This window comes from Vombatus ursinus, unplaced genomic scaffold (assembly GCF_900497805.2).
Source record: "Vombatus ursinus unplaced genomic scaffold, bare-nosed wombat genome assembly UNPS02014818.1, whole genome shotgun sequence".
Lineage (NCBI taxonomy): Eukaryota > Metazoa > Chordata > Mammalia > Diprotodontia > Vombatidae > Vombatus > Vombatus ursinus.
In genome coordinates this window covers 16,798,550-16,816,717 of record NW_020954596.1, presented here as the reverse complement: position 1 = coordinate 16,816,717, position 18,168 = coordinate 16,798,550, and the positions used below count along the sequence as shown (strand labels likewise).

Sequence of the window (18,168 nt, the reverse complement as noted above, 5' to 3'; positions counted from 1 at the left end):
GGCATCTTGGAAACAGAAGCACATGATAGCATTGAAGGAGAACATAATCCACTAGCAAAATCTAGTTGAGTAGAGTCAGCATGAGAAGTCTAAAGTCTGGCACCTGCAGTTGAGATCCTATTCAGGATATGTTGAGGCCCAGAATTGCTGGTCCTTGGGTTTCGATCGTTTTTTTTTTGGTTCCAGTTATTTTAAGAGGGTATAAGAGTACTCCAAGCCCGAATTTTTGTTGAGTCCAAAACTGGAGATGATAGAGACTACAGCTACACAATATCCAATCCTAGGGTAGAAATTTTTATTGTCTCCAAAAGTGTATAGTGGTACTTAGCCCAGAATTTCAGCTAATCCCTAAAGAAGGGAGGATAGGACCCATAACTAAGCATCAAAGCCATGCATCCTGCCTGTAAGCAGGTCCATGGACACTCGTGCAGAGACACCATGCCATCATATGGAGTAGAACAAAGAAAGCAGTTGATGTCGGGGATCCATGGTACTGGAGGTATAAATACCTTGGCCATATGTGTTCCTACATGTGTTCCTCTTCACATGTGTATTCTGAATTTCCACTCTTCCCATTTTTACTTTTTTTTGTATTTTTAAGGGAGTATAACTCAGATTTAGGGACAGATGTTAGGAATATCTGTCATTATGCCTTTTCAATAAATACATTTATTCTGAGTTAAATGTGGCCTTTAGCTATTGAAGACAAACATCAGTGGAGATGCATGAGCTATAGTATGGAATTAGAGAAGTGATAATCTCACTGTTCTCTGACCTGGTCAGACCACAGTCTGAGTATCGTGTTTAGATCCAGGTGCTTCATTTTAGGAAAGACAGATAAGCTGAGAAGCATCAAAGTAGGAAGTCTAGGATGGTGAAAGGTCTTCATGCTATGCTATATGGGAACTAGTTGGAAGAACTTGGGATCTTCTGCCTGGAAAAGGAAAGACTTAGGAGGACAGGTTGGCTACCTTCAAGTATTTGAAAGACTGTTCAGAAGAAAGATTAAACATTCTGCTTGACTCCTATAACTATGAGCAATGGGTGGAAATTTCAGTGAAGCCAACTTAGTTGTAAAGACATGCTTAACAGTTTTGTTATTGTTCAGTTATTTTCAGTTGTGTCTGGCTCTTCATGACCCCATTTAGGTTCTTCTTGGCAAAGATATTGGAGTGGTTTGCCATTTCCTTCTCCAGCTAATTTTACAGATGAGAGAACTGAGGCAAACAGGGTTAAGTGACTTTTCCAGGTCACATAGCTAGTGAATGTCTGAGGCCAGATTTGAACTCAGGAAGATGAATTTTCCTGACTCTAAGCCCAGCACTCTGTTCACTGTGCCCCCTATCTGTCTATCTTAATAGCGTTACACAAAAGTGGAATGGGTTACCTTGAGGAAAAATGGATCCTACTTCATTAAAGTTCTTTGGGCTTCAGAAATTCAGTGACTACTTGTTGGAAATATTAGAAATGGAAATCTTGGTCAGAAAAGTTTAAACTAGATCACCACCCCAGGCACCACTGAGATAGGAAAGCTCTCCTAACTGCTGCAGAAAGGCAACCCAAGGGAGAAACAGGAAGCAACATGTAACAAGAGGGCCAAACCACCTTAACCACAACCTTCCCTCAGACTCCAGTGGAAACAGTCCAGGAATCTGAACCCAAGGTCCCCAAGAGTAATAGCAACCCCCAGGAGACTTAAGGTGCTTCCAACCCATCCCCTGCAGCCATAATTCAGGGAAACATCTCTGGCAGGGCAGCTAACTAGCACAATGGATAGAGTTGGGCTTAGAATCAAGAAGACTTATCTTCATGAGTTCAAATCTGACCTCAGATACTTCCTAGCTATATGACCCTGGGAAAGTCACTTGACCCTATTTGCCTCGGTTTCCTCATTTGTAAAATGAGCTGAAGAAGGAAATGGCAAATCACTCCAGTATCTTTGCTAAGAAAACCCCAAATGGGGTCAGTGAGAGTTGGGCATAACTGAAGTGATTGAACAACAAAAATCCCCTATAGGAAAGTATCCTTCCATCCCTACCACCAATACCACCAAGTACCAACCAAATTCTACTGATGGTCAGGTAAGCCCAAATACACCTGCCCCCCCCCCCCCCGCCACACACACACACATAAACACACATCGGAACACCAGTCCTTCTTCCTTCTAGCTTTCCCAGACATTGCTCAGGGAAGCAGCTGTTCTGGAAATTTAACTATGCTTTCAGGACTTCAGCGCTTGCCTCCTTAGTAGCCATAACAATTAAAGAACCCCCCCCCCCAAAAAAAAGTCATTTTCACCAAATCATCAAATTATTTAACACTAGAAAGGCAGCAGTTTTATTAATGAAAATGACAATGAAACATTGCCATCTGCCTTTGCTGTTTGTCCCTAAGGACCACTGGGCATTTTTTCTCTAACTTGAGGTTGAAACCTTTCATGTATAGTGTCTTACCCTATTAGAAAGTCAGCTTCTTTGGTGTAGGTACTGTGTGCTTTGCTCTCCATATCCCCAGTGCTTTGCACATAATGAGGGTAAAAGTCATGCTTTTTCATTCATTCTTTCATGGCGTCTATAATTCCTTCCTGCTGAGATTCCTTGGGTTCTGTAGTGCTACTGACCTACTTTTACTAAATATTTCCATTTAAGTTGTGTTTTGATTTCTCTCCAGCATTCAGGAAGAATGTTTGCTCATCTAGGCCCACTCTCTTGACTGCTGTCCCTTGTGACTATTGATACAAACTTTTTAGTTTCCTGGTCGTGGTCTAGAATGCACACTATGACCACAGATGAGAGTAAAAGCAAAAACCACATGCATTTAGAATTCCCTGAGTGCCCAGACTGACTTCTGCAGCTTTGTTCAGTCATTTTAAGTTGTGCCTGACTCTTCATTACCCCACTCAAGGTTTTCTTGGCAGAGATATCGGAGTGGTTTGCCATTTCCTTCTCCAGCTCATTTTACAGATGAGGAAACTGAGGCAAACAGGGTTAAATGACTTGTCCAGGGTCACACAGCTAGTAAGTGTCTGAGATTGGATTTGAGGTCAGGGAGGTGAATCATACTGACTCCAGGCCAAGCAGTCTATCCAATGTGCCACCTTAATTCTCTGGAGGAGAGAATGAGGCTAGTGATGTTGCACAGCCCTGCCTCACTTAAATCCAATTCACTTGCAAGTCAAGACATCACTTTCCTGTTGTCATTGGTCCTCTAAGAGAACAAAGGACAAACAACCAACAACAACAACAAACCCTTGCATATAAAATTAACTTAATGGTTATCTGACTTCTTAGGTTGTGAATTTGGAAAGAACAAAGGAAAGGAAGGAGAGGGAGAGGGAAAGGGAAGGAAAGGAAAGGAAGTGAGAGAGGGAGAGAGGGAAAGAAATATGAAAGAAAAGAAGGAAGGGGAGGATGGGAGGGAGGGAAGGAAGGGAGGAAAAGACGGAGAAAGAAGAAGGAAGGGAGACAGAGAGGAAAGGAGGAAGGGAGGGAGAGAGAGAGGGAGGAAGGAAGGAAAGGAAGGAGGAGGGAGTGGGGAAGGGACAAAGGAAGGAAGAAAGGGAGGGAGAAAAAAAAGAAGGAAGGGAGGGTGGGAGAAACATATTTTCCCAGACATATTTTCATATTTAAGAAGACTTTGTTGCAAAGGAATGAATATCTAATGATGTATTTTCAGGCAATGCAACACCTGATTGAGGAAAATTTGGGAGGGGATCTGCCAGAAGCCCCTCCAACTGCATCACATAAATACCAGTTTCTTCTCTGTGTGTGTCTGTATGTGTGTATATGTATATATATACATATACATATATTTATACATATACATATATATATATACACATGCACACACGTAAAAATATATAGCCAGATCCACCTCCCTTTATAAAAGAAAAAACCTGTCCAAATAAATATTTGATAAAGAGCTGTCATGAAATTTATTTTATAAACACATTATGGAAGTATTTGAAATATCATATCTATGGACCAACAGAATAATAAAATAAGGTAATAATAATAGTATAGACATTGTGAAAGAGTTTTATACTCAGTATTTTATTTCACTCTCAGAACAGCCCTGTGAGGTAGGTCATTTATGAAATGAAATCATTACCAATTTCTCTTCTCAGAAAGGGAAAGTGATTTACCCAAGGATAAACAGATAGTAAGTAATAGAACCAAAATTCAAATTCAAGTCTTTTAAATCCAAATCTGGGGCTCTTTCAACTGAACCTCAGCTGCCTCTTCCATTCTGACAGATCACCAGTTAAAACGGGAGCCCTGACAGTCACCACTAGAACCTCTTCATTTCTGGGTTAAATATCGGCCCATTCCTTAGGATTCCTAGCTCAGTGCCAGAATTTCCTGAACAGTCTCCTAAGCAGTGAGAGGGCCTTATTAGCCTATTGCTTAATAAGAAAAGGGGTGGGGACTTGCTCTGCTTGGCCCCAGAGAACAAAAATACCACAAATGAGTGGAAATTACATGGCTCCATAAGGGAAATTCTTTTAGACCTATCCAAAATTGGACTGGACTGAATTAGGACACAGTAAGTTTCTTAACCCTGGAAGTCTTTGAGCAGAGGCTGAATGGATTATTATTTTTTGGCATTGCCTAGAGCAGGCCTGCACAACCTGTGGCCTGGGGGTCTTTTACAGCCTGCATACAGGCCGCTTACTCCACACCAAAGGATTTTGGGCAGCCCACAAAAAAATGGAGAAGAAAACATCCTCTATATTTTTGCAGGCTGCCCAAAATCCTTTGGCGGGCCACAGGCTGTGAAGGCCTGGTCTAGAGAGTATTTTCATCCAAGTATAGCTTGGACCAGATGACCCTTGGGGTCCTTTCCCATGCTGAGATTCTATAATTCTTGGCCTCATCCGCAGACTGACCATGGCTTAAGATTGACAATTCCACCCTGAGATGTTGGAATCTGGTTTGGCCCTGCCTGCATCATGGGCTCTGGGAATAAGCCTTTCCAATAGTATTTATCATGCTTCTGCAGCTTGCAAAGATAATGTACACTTAGTCCCCAATTCTCAGAACTCAGCCAGCCTTTGCAAAGTACTTAGTGTAGTTGAGACAGAGCTATCTTCTGATAAATCTTCCAATAAGAATGCGTTGATGGCTCTTGTTTCCTCTTACAAGGATGTTGTCACAGCAGAAGATGTTCTTGGCCCAGTTTGACGTGCATCAGCAGATTCGCTTGGCCTCCCTGAAACAGACAGCAGAAGCTATGGATCACCTGGGAGCCCAGCTTGAGACTCAGATGAAGGTAACATTGACTGAAATGCCTCTTTGGAAAACCTGCGGTCAGTTCAATTCGATAAATATTAGCTAAGCACTTGTTATGCCCAAGTAAGACAGGCTTTGCGAACAAAAAGAAAAGCTTTCATTTATTAAGTTTGTCTTTTTTCTTTACAACAACCCTGTGAGGTAGGGAGTGTAATATCATCCCCAGGATATAAATAAATTAAGGATCGGAGAGTCATTTACCCAAGGTCCTGTTATTGTTTAGCTGATTAGTTGTGCCCAACTCTTCGTGACACCATTTAGGGTTTTCTTGGCAAAGATACTGGAGAGGTTTGCCATTTCCTTCTTCAGCTCATTTTACAGATGAGGAAACTAAGGCAAACAAGATTAAGTGACTTGCCCAGGCTCACACTGTCTGAGACTAGGATTTGAACTCAGGTTCTCCTGACGCCAAGCCCAGAATTCTATTCACTGCATCAACTTGCTTGCTCAAGGTGACACTTATATTAAACATCAGAGCCACTCTTACCCACACCTCTTGTGATTCTACTAGACTAGTACTCTTCTCACTATATCACGCTACCTCTGTGAATGGAAGGGGGGAGGAGTCAAGTCTGTCTTTTGCAAATTTACCTTCAGGTGGTCAGACTAACATTTTACACACACACACACACACATATGCACACACACGTGTGTATGTGTGTGTATACATGCATATATATATATATATATATATGATTTGGTCAAGGTTGGTGATAACTAGAATTTCCTGTTTAATAGGAATGTACATGCAGTTCAAAAATCATTATAATAAATAAACCTTATGATGAAATAATATCTTCATGAAAATCCAAAGCTTGACTTTAAAGTACCATGACTGCTTCTTAAACATCTTTTCCAGGATTTATCCATCCAAATAAATGATGATCACCTCAAAGTAGTCCCCTTAGGAAGCTATGGGATTTTTCCAACAATGCTGCTCAATATTATTCAGACTGTTTCTGGACTCCTCTTTAGGATGTTGGATGCCCTTCCACGTTTCAATAACACATGCTTTTTCATCTCCACAGTCAGGGTAAATCTTTGTATTTTGAGGACAGATGTGAATTTTGGAAAGAACTAAAAAGCACTTGGACACCAATCTTGTGAAGGAGGAGGGCGATTGGTTGAGTTGGGTGCAACCATTTTTGTTTCTAATTGGAGTGTGCCTATAAGGGAATGAGGTTGATTTTCTGTACTGTGATATAGTAACAAGCCTGGCATGGGTGTTGAAGACTTACTTGCTGTGTGTCCTCACTCTGGCCCTCCACAGCTGTGCAATTTTGGCAAGTCAGTAAACCTCCCTGTGACTCTTTTCCTCATCTGTGAGGTGAGAAGGGTAACATTTGCGCAATCTTTATAATAGGATCGTTGGGAGCTAAGGACTTTCTTTGTACACTTTGAAGTCACGAATGTAAGCTGAAGTTCCTACTGCTCTTCACTGACTCTGAATGGTCAGCACTGAAGAGCAGGTAGCATTGGGATCCACAGAGAGGAGGGGACCACCTTCAAATGTCCTCACTGCCTGTTTTCTTCTCTTGCCTATTCAGGAAGCTGAGCAGATCTTCATCACGGAACTGGCAGCATTGTCTCGAGTGCCTCTCACCGAAAACAAACCAGCGGCAAACAAGAGAGGGCAGCCTGGTAAGTGAAGTGAGTGGTGGCAGCTAGGTGGCACTTGAGTTCAAATTTGGCCTCAGACACTTACTAGCTGTGTGACCCTGGGCAAGTCACTTAACCCTGATTGCCTCACCCCCCCCCCAAAAAAAATGTTTGAAGCTGAGATAGTTTGTCTTTTGCAGAGAAATGTCTGAGGAACAAAAAGAAGAAGCCCTTGCCTCGAGAAGACGATGATCCTAGTCTGAATGAAGATGACCTTACCTCCAGGGGCCAGACTTCAGGATCTTTCAGGTACAATAATGGTCTACAAGTTCCATTCCTAGTCCTACAAGTCTTTCCTAGTTCTACAGTCCTAGTGGGATCACTGCAGTGGTGTGCTGGTGAATGTTTAACAACTGGCTCTCTGAAAAAAAGAAAATGGATGCGCAACTCACTTTTAAGTTTAATCTGCATTATATTGACACTTTTCTCCATTACTTTATTAAGTCTCGATAACCAACAAGGTAAATCAAGCCATGATTTGTAGCTTGTATTGGCCTTTTATTCATTCCTCCTCTTTCTTTATCTCTCAGCACCTTTTGATGCTATCGATCTCCCTCTCCTAGATAGTCTCTCATTTCATTTATGTTTTCAGGACATTATTCTCTCCTGTTTCTCCTCCTACCTGTCTAGACATTCCCTTTCAGTAGCTTTTCCTGGATTTTCATCTGGGCCATGCCCACTAACTCTGGGTGTCCCTCAAAATTCTGTGTTGTGACCTCTTCTCTTTCCATTCTGTTATCTCACGTGGCAATCTCATCTGCTCCGACAAATTTGATTTCCATATCTATACAAGTGATTCTGGATCTATATATCTAATATCTAGATAATCCCATATAGTTGAAACTGACCGGTAAGGCAATTATATGGCAAAAATAAAATAAAATAATCTACATTGTCCAACACAGTGGTTCCTATTTAGTCTTTAATAAACCTGTTGGGAGTTTAAGATGGTGGCCCAAGGGAGTTGTGCTAAAATTATTTAATGGCAATTTAAGCAATAAATAATTATAGATAGCATTATGAATAGCATATTAAGTCACTCTAGATATTTACCACACATTTTTGTTTGATTCACAGAACAAAAAATGTTGGGAACCACAGTCTCAAAGAATGAACCCCAAGTGTAATATAGGGGTCTAAAGTAGTATACTAGGTTTCTAGTTCATTTTGTATTTGTCATTAAATAAAACAATAAAGATAAATTGAAGAAATAAACATTGGCAATGAGGAAATAAAACTATCACTTTTTGCAGATGCTAGGACAGTGTACTCAGAGAACCCGAGAGAATCAATTAAAAAACTAGTTGAAACAATTAACAACTTCAGCAAATTTGCAGAATATAAAATAAACCCACTTAAATCATCAGAATTTCTATATATTACCAACAAAATCCAGCAGGAAGAGGTAGAGAAATTTCATTTAAAGACAAACAGAATACTTAGGAATCTATGTGCCAAGACACACATAGGATTTATATACACGCAATTATAAAATATTCTTTACACAAATAAAGACAACGTTAAATAATTGGAAGAATATTAATTGATCATGGGTATGCTGAGGCAATATGTTAAAAATGATAATACTACTTAAAATAATTTACTTATTCAATGCCATACCAATCAAACTGCCAAAAATTATTTTATTGAGCTAAATAACAAAATTCATCTGGAGAAACAAAAGATCAAGAATACCAAAGGAATCCATGGAAAAAGCTTTTTGTGGTAGCAAAGATTTAGGAAACATGGATATTCCCACAAAATGGGGAATGGATGACCATGTTATGGTATGTAAATATGACAGAATAGTATTATGTTGTAATAAATGAAGAAGGAATAGTTTCAGAAAAACATGGGAAGATCTGTATGAACTGATGCAAAGTGAAGTGAGCAGAACCAAGACAGCAATTTACACAGCAATGCCAATATTGTGAAGATAATCAACTGTAAAAGGTTTAGTATTTGATAGATACGGTGATCCACCCCAACTCCAAAGGACTCTTAATGAAAGATGCTTCTCCACTTCCATATAGAGACTGATGAACTCAGAGTGTAGACTGAAGCATATTTTTTCTCTTTCTTTTTTTTTCTTTTGGAACATGACTAATGTGAAAATACGTTTTATGTGACTTCATATGTGACTTTGATAGGTATTCTAATTCTGGCCTTTTTGATGGATGAGAGAGGGGTGGAAGGGGTAGAAAATTTGGAACTGAAAATAGAAATGAAATTGAATTCAAAATTAAATATGACAGTACAGAGTAGTGTTAGCATGACTCTCTGATGCTCTTGAAGAAGGGCATATAATTCCTCTATACTTAACTATGATCAGGTCTTTGTTAAATGCTTCAATTGTAAGGTAAATATAAGATGTGCAGGAATATGCCAGAAGATAAAATGTATAAAAAAAGAAATCCAGTAAAATATTAATGAGCATGACATTAAGTTGGTTGACAAAGGGGAAAAAAAGAAAGGGAAAGGAGGTGATGATGTTTACTTTACGTTCATCATGAACTACTAAAAGGCATCATGACCAGTTGTTTTCCAGAGCTGAGTTAGGTATAGAGCAGAAAGTCTTGTTTGGCCACTATAGCAGGGAGGTTGTGAAATCACCATCCCTTGAGAGCTTTTAAAATAGAATTATTCCACCATCTGTTTTTGATCATTAAATTAAAACCTGCCTGTGACAAGGAGCTAGACCAGATGACAGCATCAAGGTCTTTTCTAGTTCTCTGAATCTAAATAAATCATAAAATCTTAGAAATAGAAAAAAAAAACTTGTAGGTCATCTAGTCTAAACTCCCAACCAGCATCGGAATCCCCAATCCACCATCTCTGATAGATGACTAACCAGCTTTCGCTTGAATACATTAAGTAACAAGAAGTACATTAGCTAACAAGGCAGCACATTCCGCTATGGACAGTTTTAACTGTTAGACAAGTCTTCTTTATCATGAGAGAAAATCCTCCTCTCTACAACCTCCACCCATTGCTCCCAGTTCTGCCTTCTGAAGTCAGACAGAACAAATCTAAACCCTCTTCCACACAAAAACCCTTTAGATATTTGAAGACTGTTTAAAGTATGCCCCTAAGGCTTCTTTTCTCCAGACTCATCATCCACAAATTAATGTCCTAATTCGTGCATGTGGATGTGACTTTTGGGAAAATCCTAGTGGGCATCACCTTAGAAGAAGGGGTAATGAAGTTGGTTAATAGATAAACTTCAGATGATCTCTAGATTCAAGAGTACAACCTTTTATAAACTTTGTAATAACAATAATAATAGCTCACATCTCAGTAGCTCTTTATGGTTTAAAAAGCAATTTCCTCGCAGTAGCTATACAAGGTAGTACAAAATATTATTATCCTCATTTAATAAATGAAGTTCTGAGACCTTAAGTGACCTACCCAAGGTCATATAGAGATTAAGTAAAAACTAGGATTCAATTCCAGATCTACAGATTCCAAAATTTGGGGTTCTTTCCAGCACTGTATGCAGTTGGCTAACTGTGCCCACATTATACGTAGAGTTTGCCCACAACTAGAACCTTGTCTGAAGTAGGTGTTTGTATGTGTGATAAGAGTTGTAGAATATTTTGCTCAGTTTGGTAGAGTCAAGTATATTGGGCCTTCATTATACCTTTAGATGGAACTAATTGGTCTGAGGAATTTAATCAGTTATGCCTGCTCTAACTCTGCCCTCTGCTGCTCTGCTATATTATGCATGAAAAGTGTACATAGCTCCTTTGGAGGGAATGTGGTGGGTGATGGTGTATTAATTCATGAGATCATAAATTTAGAACTAAAAGAGACATTAGAGATCATCTAGTTTAACCCTTTCATTTTGTAGATAGAAAACTAAGGTCCAAAGAGGTTAATCATTTCTGCAGGAGCAGAACTAGGATTGGAAGCCAGGTCATGTGATTCCCCATCCTGGTTTTTCCCACTGCTCCATGTTGTCTCCCCAGAAGGATTAGGGTCTCTTTCTCCTGGCTTTCAGAACTTGTCCATTTTCACATACTGACTCAGGGGTACCCAGAAGAAGCTGTGGAGGTAGTGGAAAGAATGCCAAGAATTGGAATCAAGACACTTGGGTTGGCATCTCAGTTCCTCCACTGACTAGCTGTAGCCTTGGGCAACTTCATTTCTCTGAGCCTCAGTTTTCTTCCTCCATGAAATACACCTCAGCTTCACAGGACCTCTTTCATGGTTCTATTATGTAAAAAAAAAATGCCATGGCACCTTGAAGCGCTAGAGAATGTTGACTTCTTATTACCACTATCATTATGCTTAGTACCATATGGCTGAGAGAAATGATTATTCTTCTTCTATATTAATAGCCAATTATTGAATTAGGACTAAGGCTTTTCCCCTTCCTTTCCTCATTTAGGAATCAACCCCTGTAGATTATTCAGGTAGCCTTTTAAATGCATGGTTTGTAATGAGATGAAATCTTGGGCAAAACTGACCCACCTGGAAAACAGATCTGTTCAAAAGGTAAAGAAATTTTAGTTTAGGTGAATTGATGGATTCTGGCGCAATTTGTTTTAATTCAGACAGGTCTGGGAAGAAGTGGATTTTCCCATTTGTCTAGATTGCCCCAGACGAGTGATATGGGTGTAGATAAGTGTATTTGACCAAGACTGAGTGATCAGTCCTGTCCCCCAGACCCTCATTAGAATAAGTCCACCTCTCATTATAATATTCATTCTCCTTAATTATTAACCAATCAGAGTTGATTACCACCCACGGAATACCTACTCTTCCAAGGGCATATAAACATCGAGAGGGTTCCATGAAGCTTCCATAAAAAGATGCCACTGACCCCTTTTATTAATTATCACTAACATGATTAATAAAATGATTAATTACCCAGAAACTATGTCTCTTAAACATTTTATACGTCACATGGGTTGACCCTTCTCAAGAAAAAGCAACCATTAGATCACTGAATCATAAATTTCAAGCTGGAAGGGACCTTATAAGTTATCTAGTCTTGATCCTTCATTTACATACGACTATAGATATGTACATTGAGGTACAGTGAAATTGAGGAGCTTGCCTAGGGTTACACAAGTAGCAAGTGAAATAGTGAGGCCAGAATTTGAACTCAGGACCTCTTGCTATAAATCTGATATCCTTTCCATTCCACCCCTGTGTGTATATTTATAGAATCAGTTACTTTCCATTCATTTAGAATAGATTTTGTCTTTATAGTTGAGAAAAAAGATGAAGTAATCATTTTCCCCAAGTTCTCATTATTTCATTTTTTCTATTTTATAAACAGTAAATTGCAGAATCAGGGTGAAAGTGACATTGGCGAACTAGAGAAATCAAAGAAGATCAGGAAAAAAAGAAGTAACTTGTAGTTACTTGCAGAGACATCAAGTTGTCAGTGTCAAGACCACCGCTTAGAAATCAGAAGAGCTGGCTGGGTGACGTAGGGCTTTGGTGTCCTCATGTGTTAACCATGGAAGATGCTTGTGGAATATCCCTCACATGGAGGACCAGGTTTGATAATGTGTATGACAAAGGGTTTGTAAAATTTCAAAGTATTGTGTAAAGGGAAATCAGTATTGTTATTTAGGACCAAAGAGAATAAAAAATAAATGTCCAGAAAAGAAAAGTAAAGTTTCTTTCTCTTTATGTAAAACAAGTGTTGCCTTTGCAAATCCATTAGTTCACTGCGCCATCTTGGGCAAATCAGCTACACTCCTCCTGTTGGTGCTCCTAGGTCTGATGTTCTATGTAAACTCCTTTCCCTTCTGACATTGGATGTTTTGTGTTGCTCTGTCCCTTCCAAGTCAAAAATAGACTCATTCTGTGAAAATTATGATTTTAAAAAGAAAATAAATTTGGAAAATTGATGTGGATACAAACATTTTCATGAATGGCAGAACTATTGTTGGACTGACTATAGTAAGCTTACCTTTTGTTCTTAGTTCTTTGGAAAAGAGATTTCAAAAACCTAGCCAATAGTGCCCTCTGGTGTTAAAAATATTTGCGTCCCAAATTTCTGTGAAGATTGAAGAAGTATTTTTTTCCTATTAACATTTCTATCAATCAATAAACATTCATTAAGCCTCTGCCAAATGCCAGGTACTATGCTAAATGCTGGGGATACTAAAAGAGGCAAAAGGTAGACCCTGTCCTTAAGGAGTTTGCAATCAGATTAATTTAGAAACAACTTTTCTTTCTAAACTTTTCAAGTCATAGTTACTGAATTTCAAAGATGCACAAGACCTACTAGAGACCATTTTTCCTGACCCCATCTTTTTATAGCTAATAATCAGTTGAGACGCAGTATGTCTTGGTAGATAGAAGGCCATCTTTGGAATCAGTAAGACTTACCTTTAAGACCCACATCTGACACAAACTAGCTGGGGGACTGTGGGGAAGGCGCATACCCCCTCAGTCTTCCTATCTCCCTAAGGTTGTCAGTTATCAGAGAGGTTGCTGATCTTTATCCAAGGAGGGAGTTTCCACAATGGGAATTCCCAATACCAATGAAATCACATCTACAGACCAAAAAGGAAAGATTCACCTTAATATATTACTTTATCAATAGCATGACATTTAGTATACCCTATACAATTAGATGATCCTAAGGATGTGCTGGGCAGCTAAGTGGCATGGTAGATAGAGTGTTGGTAGGTAGAGTCAAGAAGAGTCATCTTCATGAATTCAAATCTGGCCTCAGACACTTATTAGCTATGTGACCCTAGACAAGTCACTTAACCCTGTTGGCCTCAGCTTCCTCATCTGTAAAATGAGCTGGAGAAGGAAATGGCAAACCACCCTACTATCTCTGCCAAGAAAACTCCAAATGTGGTCATAAAGAGTTGGATATGACTGAAATGATTGAACAACAACAACAAAAAGAATATGTTAAGATCTGGAGGTAGGTATCGTACCTCAAGGAACTTGATTGACTTGCACAGCAAATGGCAGAGTCAGAACTTGAAATCACATCCTCTCCCCAACTCAAAATCCAGTACTCTTTCTAGGATACCATTGCAGCCTCCTAGCTGAGGAAGTGGAGTCATTACATAAGGAATACTTGCATAGAAAGGCAAGTGGTAATAGGGGAAACATGGGGAACGTGAGGTCAAATCCAGTCTCCAACACTTTTTAAGGATGGGGTTGATTGATACTTATACAATCAAGTCAGCCCAGCCCCCCACTTAAAATAAGTGATAACATGCCCAATCAATCAATCATAGGCTTTAGATGAAAAGTCCTTTGAATACTAATGATTTTGCACACAAGTCATATTCAGATAAACCTAGGAAACTTGGCCACAGCATAGGGATATATATAATATAAGTTGATACTGTAAATTATCTAGTGAGTTGAGAAGGGAATATTCTGGGAATTATAACAATTGCTTTATTCCAGATAGAGACCACTTGGAGGGGAGGGAAAGGGGTTTGCTCTCACTCTAGCCTCAGTTGGAAGAACACTTTATGAACTTCAAAGGGTCCAAAGGATGTTGGAACTCCCATCTTCCCATCAGTATTCTAACCACATCCCAAGACCAGATGACAGTAGCATCTAAATTAGGAACCAATGACAGATGGATTGACATTCACAATACTTAAGGGGAGTTTCTTGAGCACTCCACAAATGAGAGAAAAGGACTGCAAGAAACCAATAGCTGTGAGTTAACCCTTTGCTACATATACCCTTTAAACTTGAGCCTATTTTCTCTTGTTATCTGTATGTACTTGTGGAAGAATGTGTCATAGGTTTTTTTTGGGGGGGAGGACAAGTTTTGTAGCAACTATTCTTACTGTACTACTATAGTAAATACCTTTTTTTTCTAAAAGCTACCTGAGTCTTGCTGATTCGATTGGTTTTCAGCTGGTTACACTATGGAGGAGCACATTGATGGCATCTCAAGTCAATGGCATTAAAGCTACCCCTCCCTCCCTCAGGGATACCACTGGAACACAGAGGGAAGAAGTTTAGATTGCCTAGTTTTAACTTGGCTCATCAGTAGGAGTTAGAATGATAATATTTAGAGCTAATATGGCATACTCTTGACTTGAACAAATCTCTTTCCCTCTCTGTGCTTCAGTCTTCTCACCTGTAAAATTGGGATAACATTCAGTCAATCTACTTCTTAAGACTATTGAAACTAAACCCAATATTGTTCTGTAAAACAATATAAAATTCAACAGGAATGTAAACTGTTGTGATTATGAAGCATCATAGCATCTTGGCTGTTTGATTAGCTTGAAGATGATGAATGCTATAAATGTGCCCTCCGCCAACCTCAGCCAATTTAATAATTAGCCACCTACATTGGTGATTAGCTAATTAATTACTTTGTTCCAAGTCTAGATTAAGACTCATCTTTTTCACGAAGTCTTCTCTGAATGATTGAAGGAATGAAAATAGAGATGAAGAAGAAAAAGAAGATGATGATGATGATTAAGCAAAGCAGATACCAATGGAAAAATAAAGCAGTCCTTGCTATCATGGAGCTCACATTCTAATATGGGAAAATAACATATAAAAGAAGATTCAGTTGTAGATGGAAAGACTTCAAGGTCTTTAAGGTGCAACATGAAAACAATTGGTAATACATTTTCTTTAGTGTAATGATCTTTGATGATGACATATCTTTTGAATTATGTGATGGTGTCAAGGGATTTGATAATTGAGTGTTTTGTTTTCTGATTCTTCAGATTTTAACTACTCAGGAGGCAGGGGTGACCACCCCTGCAAAGGCAGTAGCAAGTTTCATATCCACAAATATCGCTCCCTTGGAATGGTCTGCCTTTTCACCTTCATCTCTTGGATTCCCAAGCTTCCTTCAAGACTCTTTTCATATTCCACCTGCTCCCTGAGGCCTCTCCTGATCTTCTCAGTTGCTAATGCCTTCCCTTTTCATATTGTTTTCCATTTACTGTGTATGTCTTGTATTTACTGGGTTATTTAATTGTTATCTCCCCATTAGAATGGTCTAATCTTTTGCCCTAGTGCTTTGATGGTATAGAAGTTCTGCAGATTTGGTGTGGGGTACCTGGATGCCACCTAGAGATGAAGGACCATAATAATTGATCAGGCACCAGTTCGAGGTGGAAGAAGAAGGGACTGTCTCAGCTGGAGTTAGGAAAGTATCCCATATGTCTATGTGTATAAATTGGGCTTGTAATACATGTCAAGGTTTGGAACAGACTCCGGAACAAAAAAAAAAATGCCCTGTGGTAATGTTTAGAGTCTCCAGGCCTGACGCTCATCAGCACACATTTTTGTTGATAGCTCTACCTAGACAACAACTCTAATTGTTAAGAAGCATTTCCTTATGTTCACATTGTATGTGCATCTCTATAACTTCTTCCTATCAACCCTACTTCTGCCTTCTGGGTCTAAATAAAACAAGCTACTCATAGTTCTAGGTCATTAGAGTCAAATTCAAATAGAAACAGACCCCTGCAGGCCGCACATTAGCTTAGAAAAACATAAATTACATTATCTATGTTGTATTATAGTTCTATTTATTTTGTTACTCATTTCCCAATTACATTTTAATCTGGTTCTGCCAGGAATTTTGAATTTAACACCTCTGTTCTAGGTGATAGTTCTTATTGTGAACTGCTCCAAACATTCTGGAGAACAATTTGAAACTATGCCCAAAGGGCTATAAAACTGTATGTACCCTTTGACCTAGCAATACCACTGTTAAATCTTTAACTCAAAGAGATCAAGAAAAAAGGGAAAGGACCTACATGCACAAAACTATTTATAGTCGATTTTTTGTGGTGGCAAAGAACTAGAAATTGAGGGGATATCTATCAATTTGGTAATGGCTGAACAAGTTGTGGTGTATGATTGTGATGGAATTCTCTTGTGCTTCAAAAAATGATGAGGGAGATGGTTTCAGAAAAAACCTGGGAAGATCTTTATGAATTGATGCAAAGTCAAGTGAACAGAACCAGGGGATCATTGTACAGAGTAACAATAGTATTGTAACTATAATCAACTGTGAAAAACTTAGCTACTCTGATCATTAAAATGATCCAAGTCAATTCAAAAGGAATCATGATGGAAAATGTTATCCACCTCTAGAGGAAAAAAAGGATGAACTTTACCAGCAAATTGAAGTATAATTTTTTCACTTTATTTTTTTGCTTTCATTTTTGCAACCTGACTAATGTGGAAATAAGGTTTGCATTATTTCATATGTATAATTGATAACATATTGCTTATATTCTCAGTGGGCATTGGGAGGGGCGAGGGAGAGGAAGAGAATTTAAATGTTTAAATAAATATTTTAAAAACAAAAATAAAGTGGTGTTCCCCCAATTCTCTGTCCTTTCCCAGACTAAACATCCTCAGTTCCTTCAACCAATGTGACAGGATGTTGAGGTGGTTCACCATCAAAACATCCTCTTTCTGGGGATGCTATTTAGCTTGTCATTGTCTTTCCTAAAATGTTGCATTCAAAACTTAATATAAAATACACCATGACAGAATATCAGCCAAGGATTATCACTTTCCTCTTCCTGGACAATAAGCTTCTATTAATATAAGCAAAAATCATATTAGATTTTTATGGTTGTCATGACAAGCTGTTGACTCATGTTGTGTTTGTACTCTACTAGACCCCTCTCCCCATCACCCTCAGATAACTTGCAATTTATCCATGCTTTGCTCATCTTGTATTTTTGAAGTCAATTCTTTTCATCCAAATGTAAGACTTTATATCCACTATATTTCATCCCTAAGATCCACCCCAGCATTCTAGTCTGTCAATATCTTTTTGAATCTTAACTCAGTTATTGAGTCCCATATCTGACTCTTAGCTAGATGGCCCTGGATGAGTAATTTAACTTCACTAGATTTTAATTTCATTTGTAAAATGAGGGGATTGGACTAGATGGTCTGTGAGATCCCTCCCCTTTCCAAAGCTATGATCCCATGTAACGAAAGTAAATATTATTATCATCATCATCATCCTTCTATATTTAGGCATAGCTTACATAGTAGAGATTCCCTGCGGTCAAAGTGTTTCTACATGTGTCTGTTGCCTGCTTATATGGCTTTTAGTTCAGCATCTTTATAAAATTTTTATTACATATTCACACATTTCTATTACATACAGTTGGCCTGTCCAACCCCCTACCTCTTATCTGATCCCCCAATGCTTATGTAAAAACAATGCTCATCTCTCATGCACCAGAAATTTCCAGCTTCCTCCTTCCTCAGA

The 18,168-nt window shown here is 38.8% G+C and overlaps 1 protein-coding gene across 1 annotated transcript in view; it reads left to right on the top strand.

The window, feature by feature from the left end:
- The window catches only part of EVC (EvC ciliary complex subunit 1), a 118,515-nt gene extending 105,719 nt beyond the window's left edge, over positions 1-12,796 (top strand). The window contains exons 18-21 of the mRNA XM_027836608.1: positions 5,145-5,271; positions 6,839-6,932; positions 7,091-7,199; positions 12,238-12,796. Coding sequence (XP_027692409.1) covers positions 5,145-5,271; positions 6,839-6,932; positions 7,091-7,199; positions 12,238-12,319 — 412 coding nt within the window. The 3' untranslated portion in view covers positions 12,320-12,796. The remainder of the gene's footprint in view (positions 1-5,144; positions 5,272-6,838; positions 6,933-7,090; positions 7,200-12,237) is intronic.
- The last annotated feature ends 5,372 nt before the right edge of the window (positions 12,797-18,168 follow it).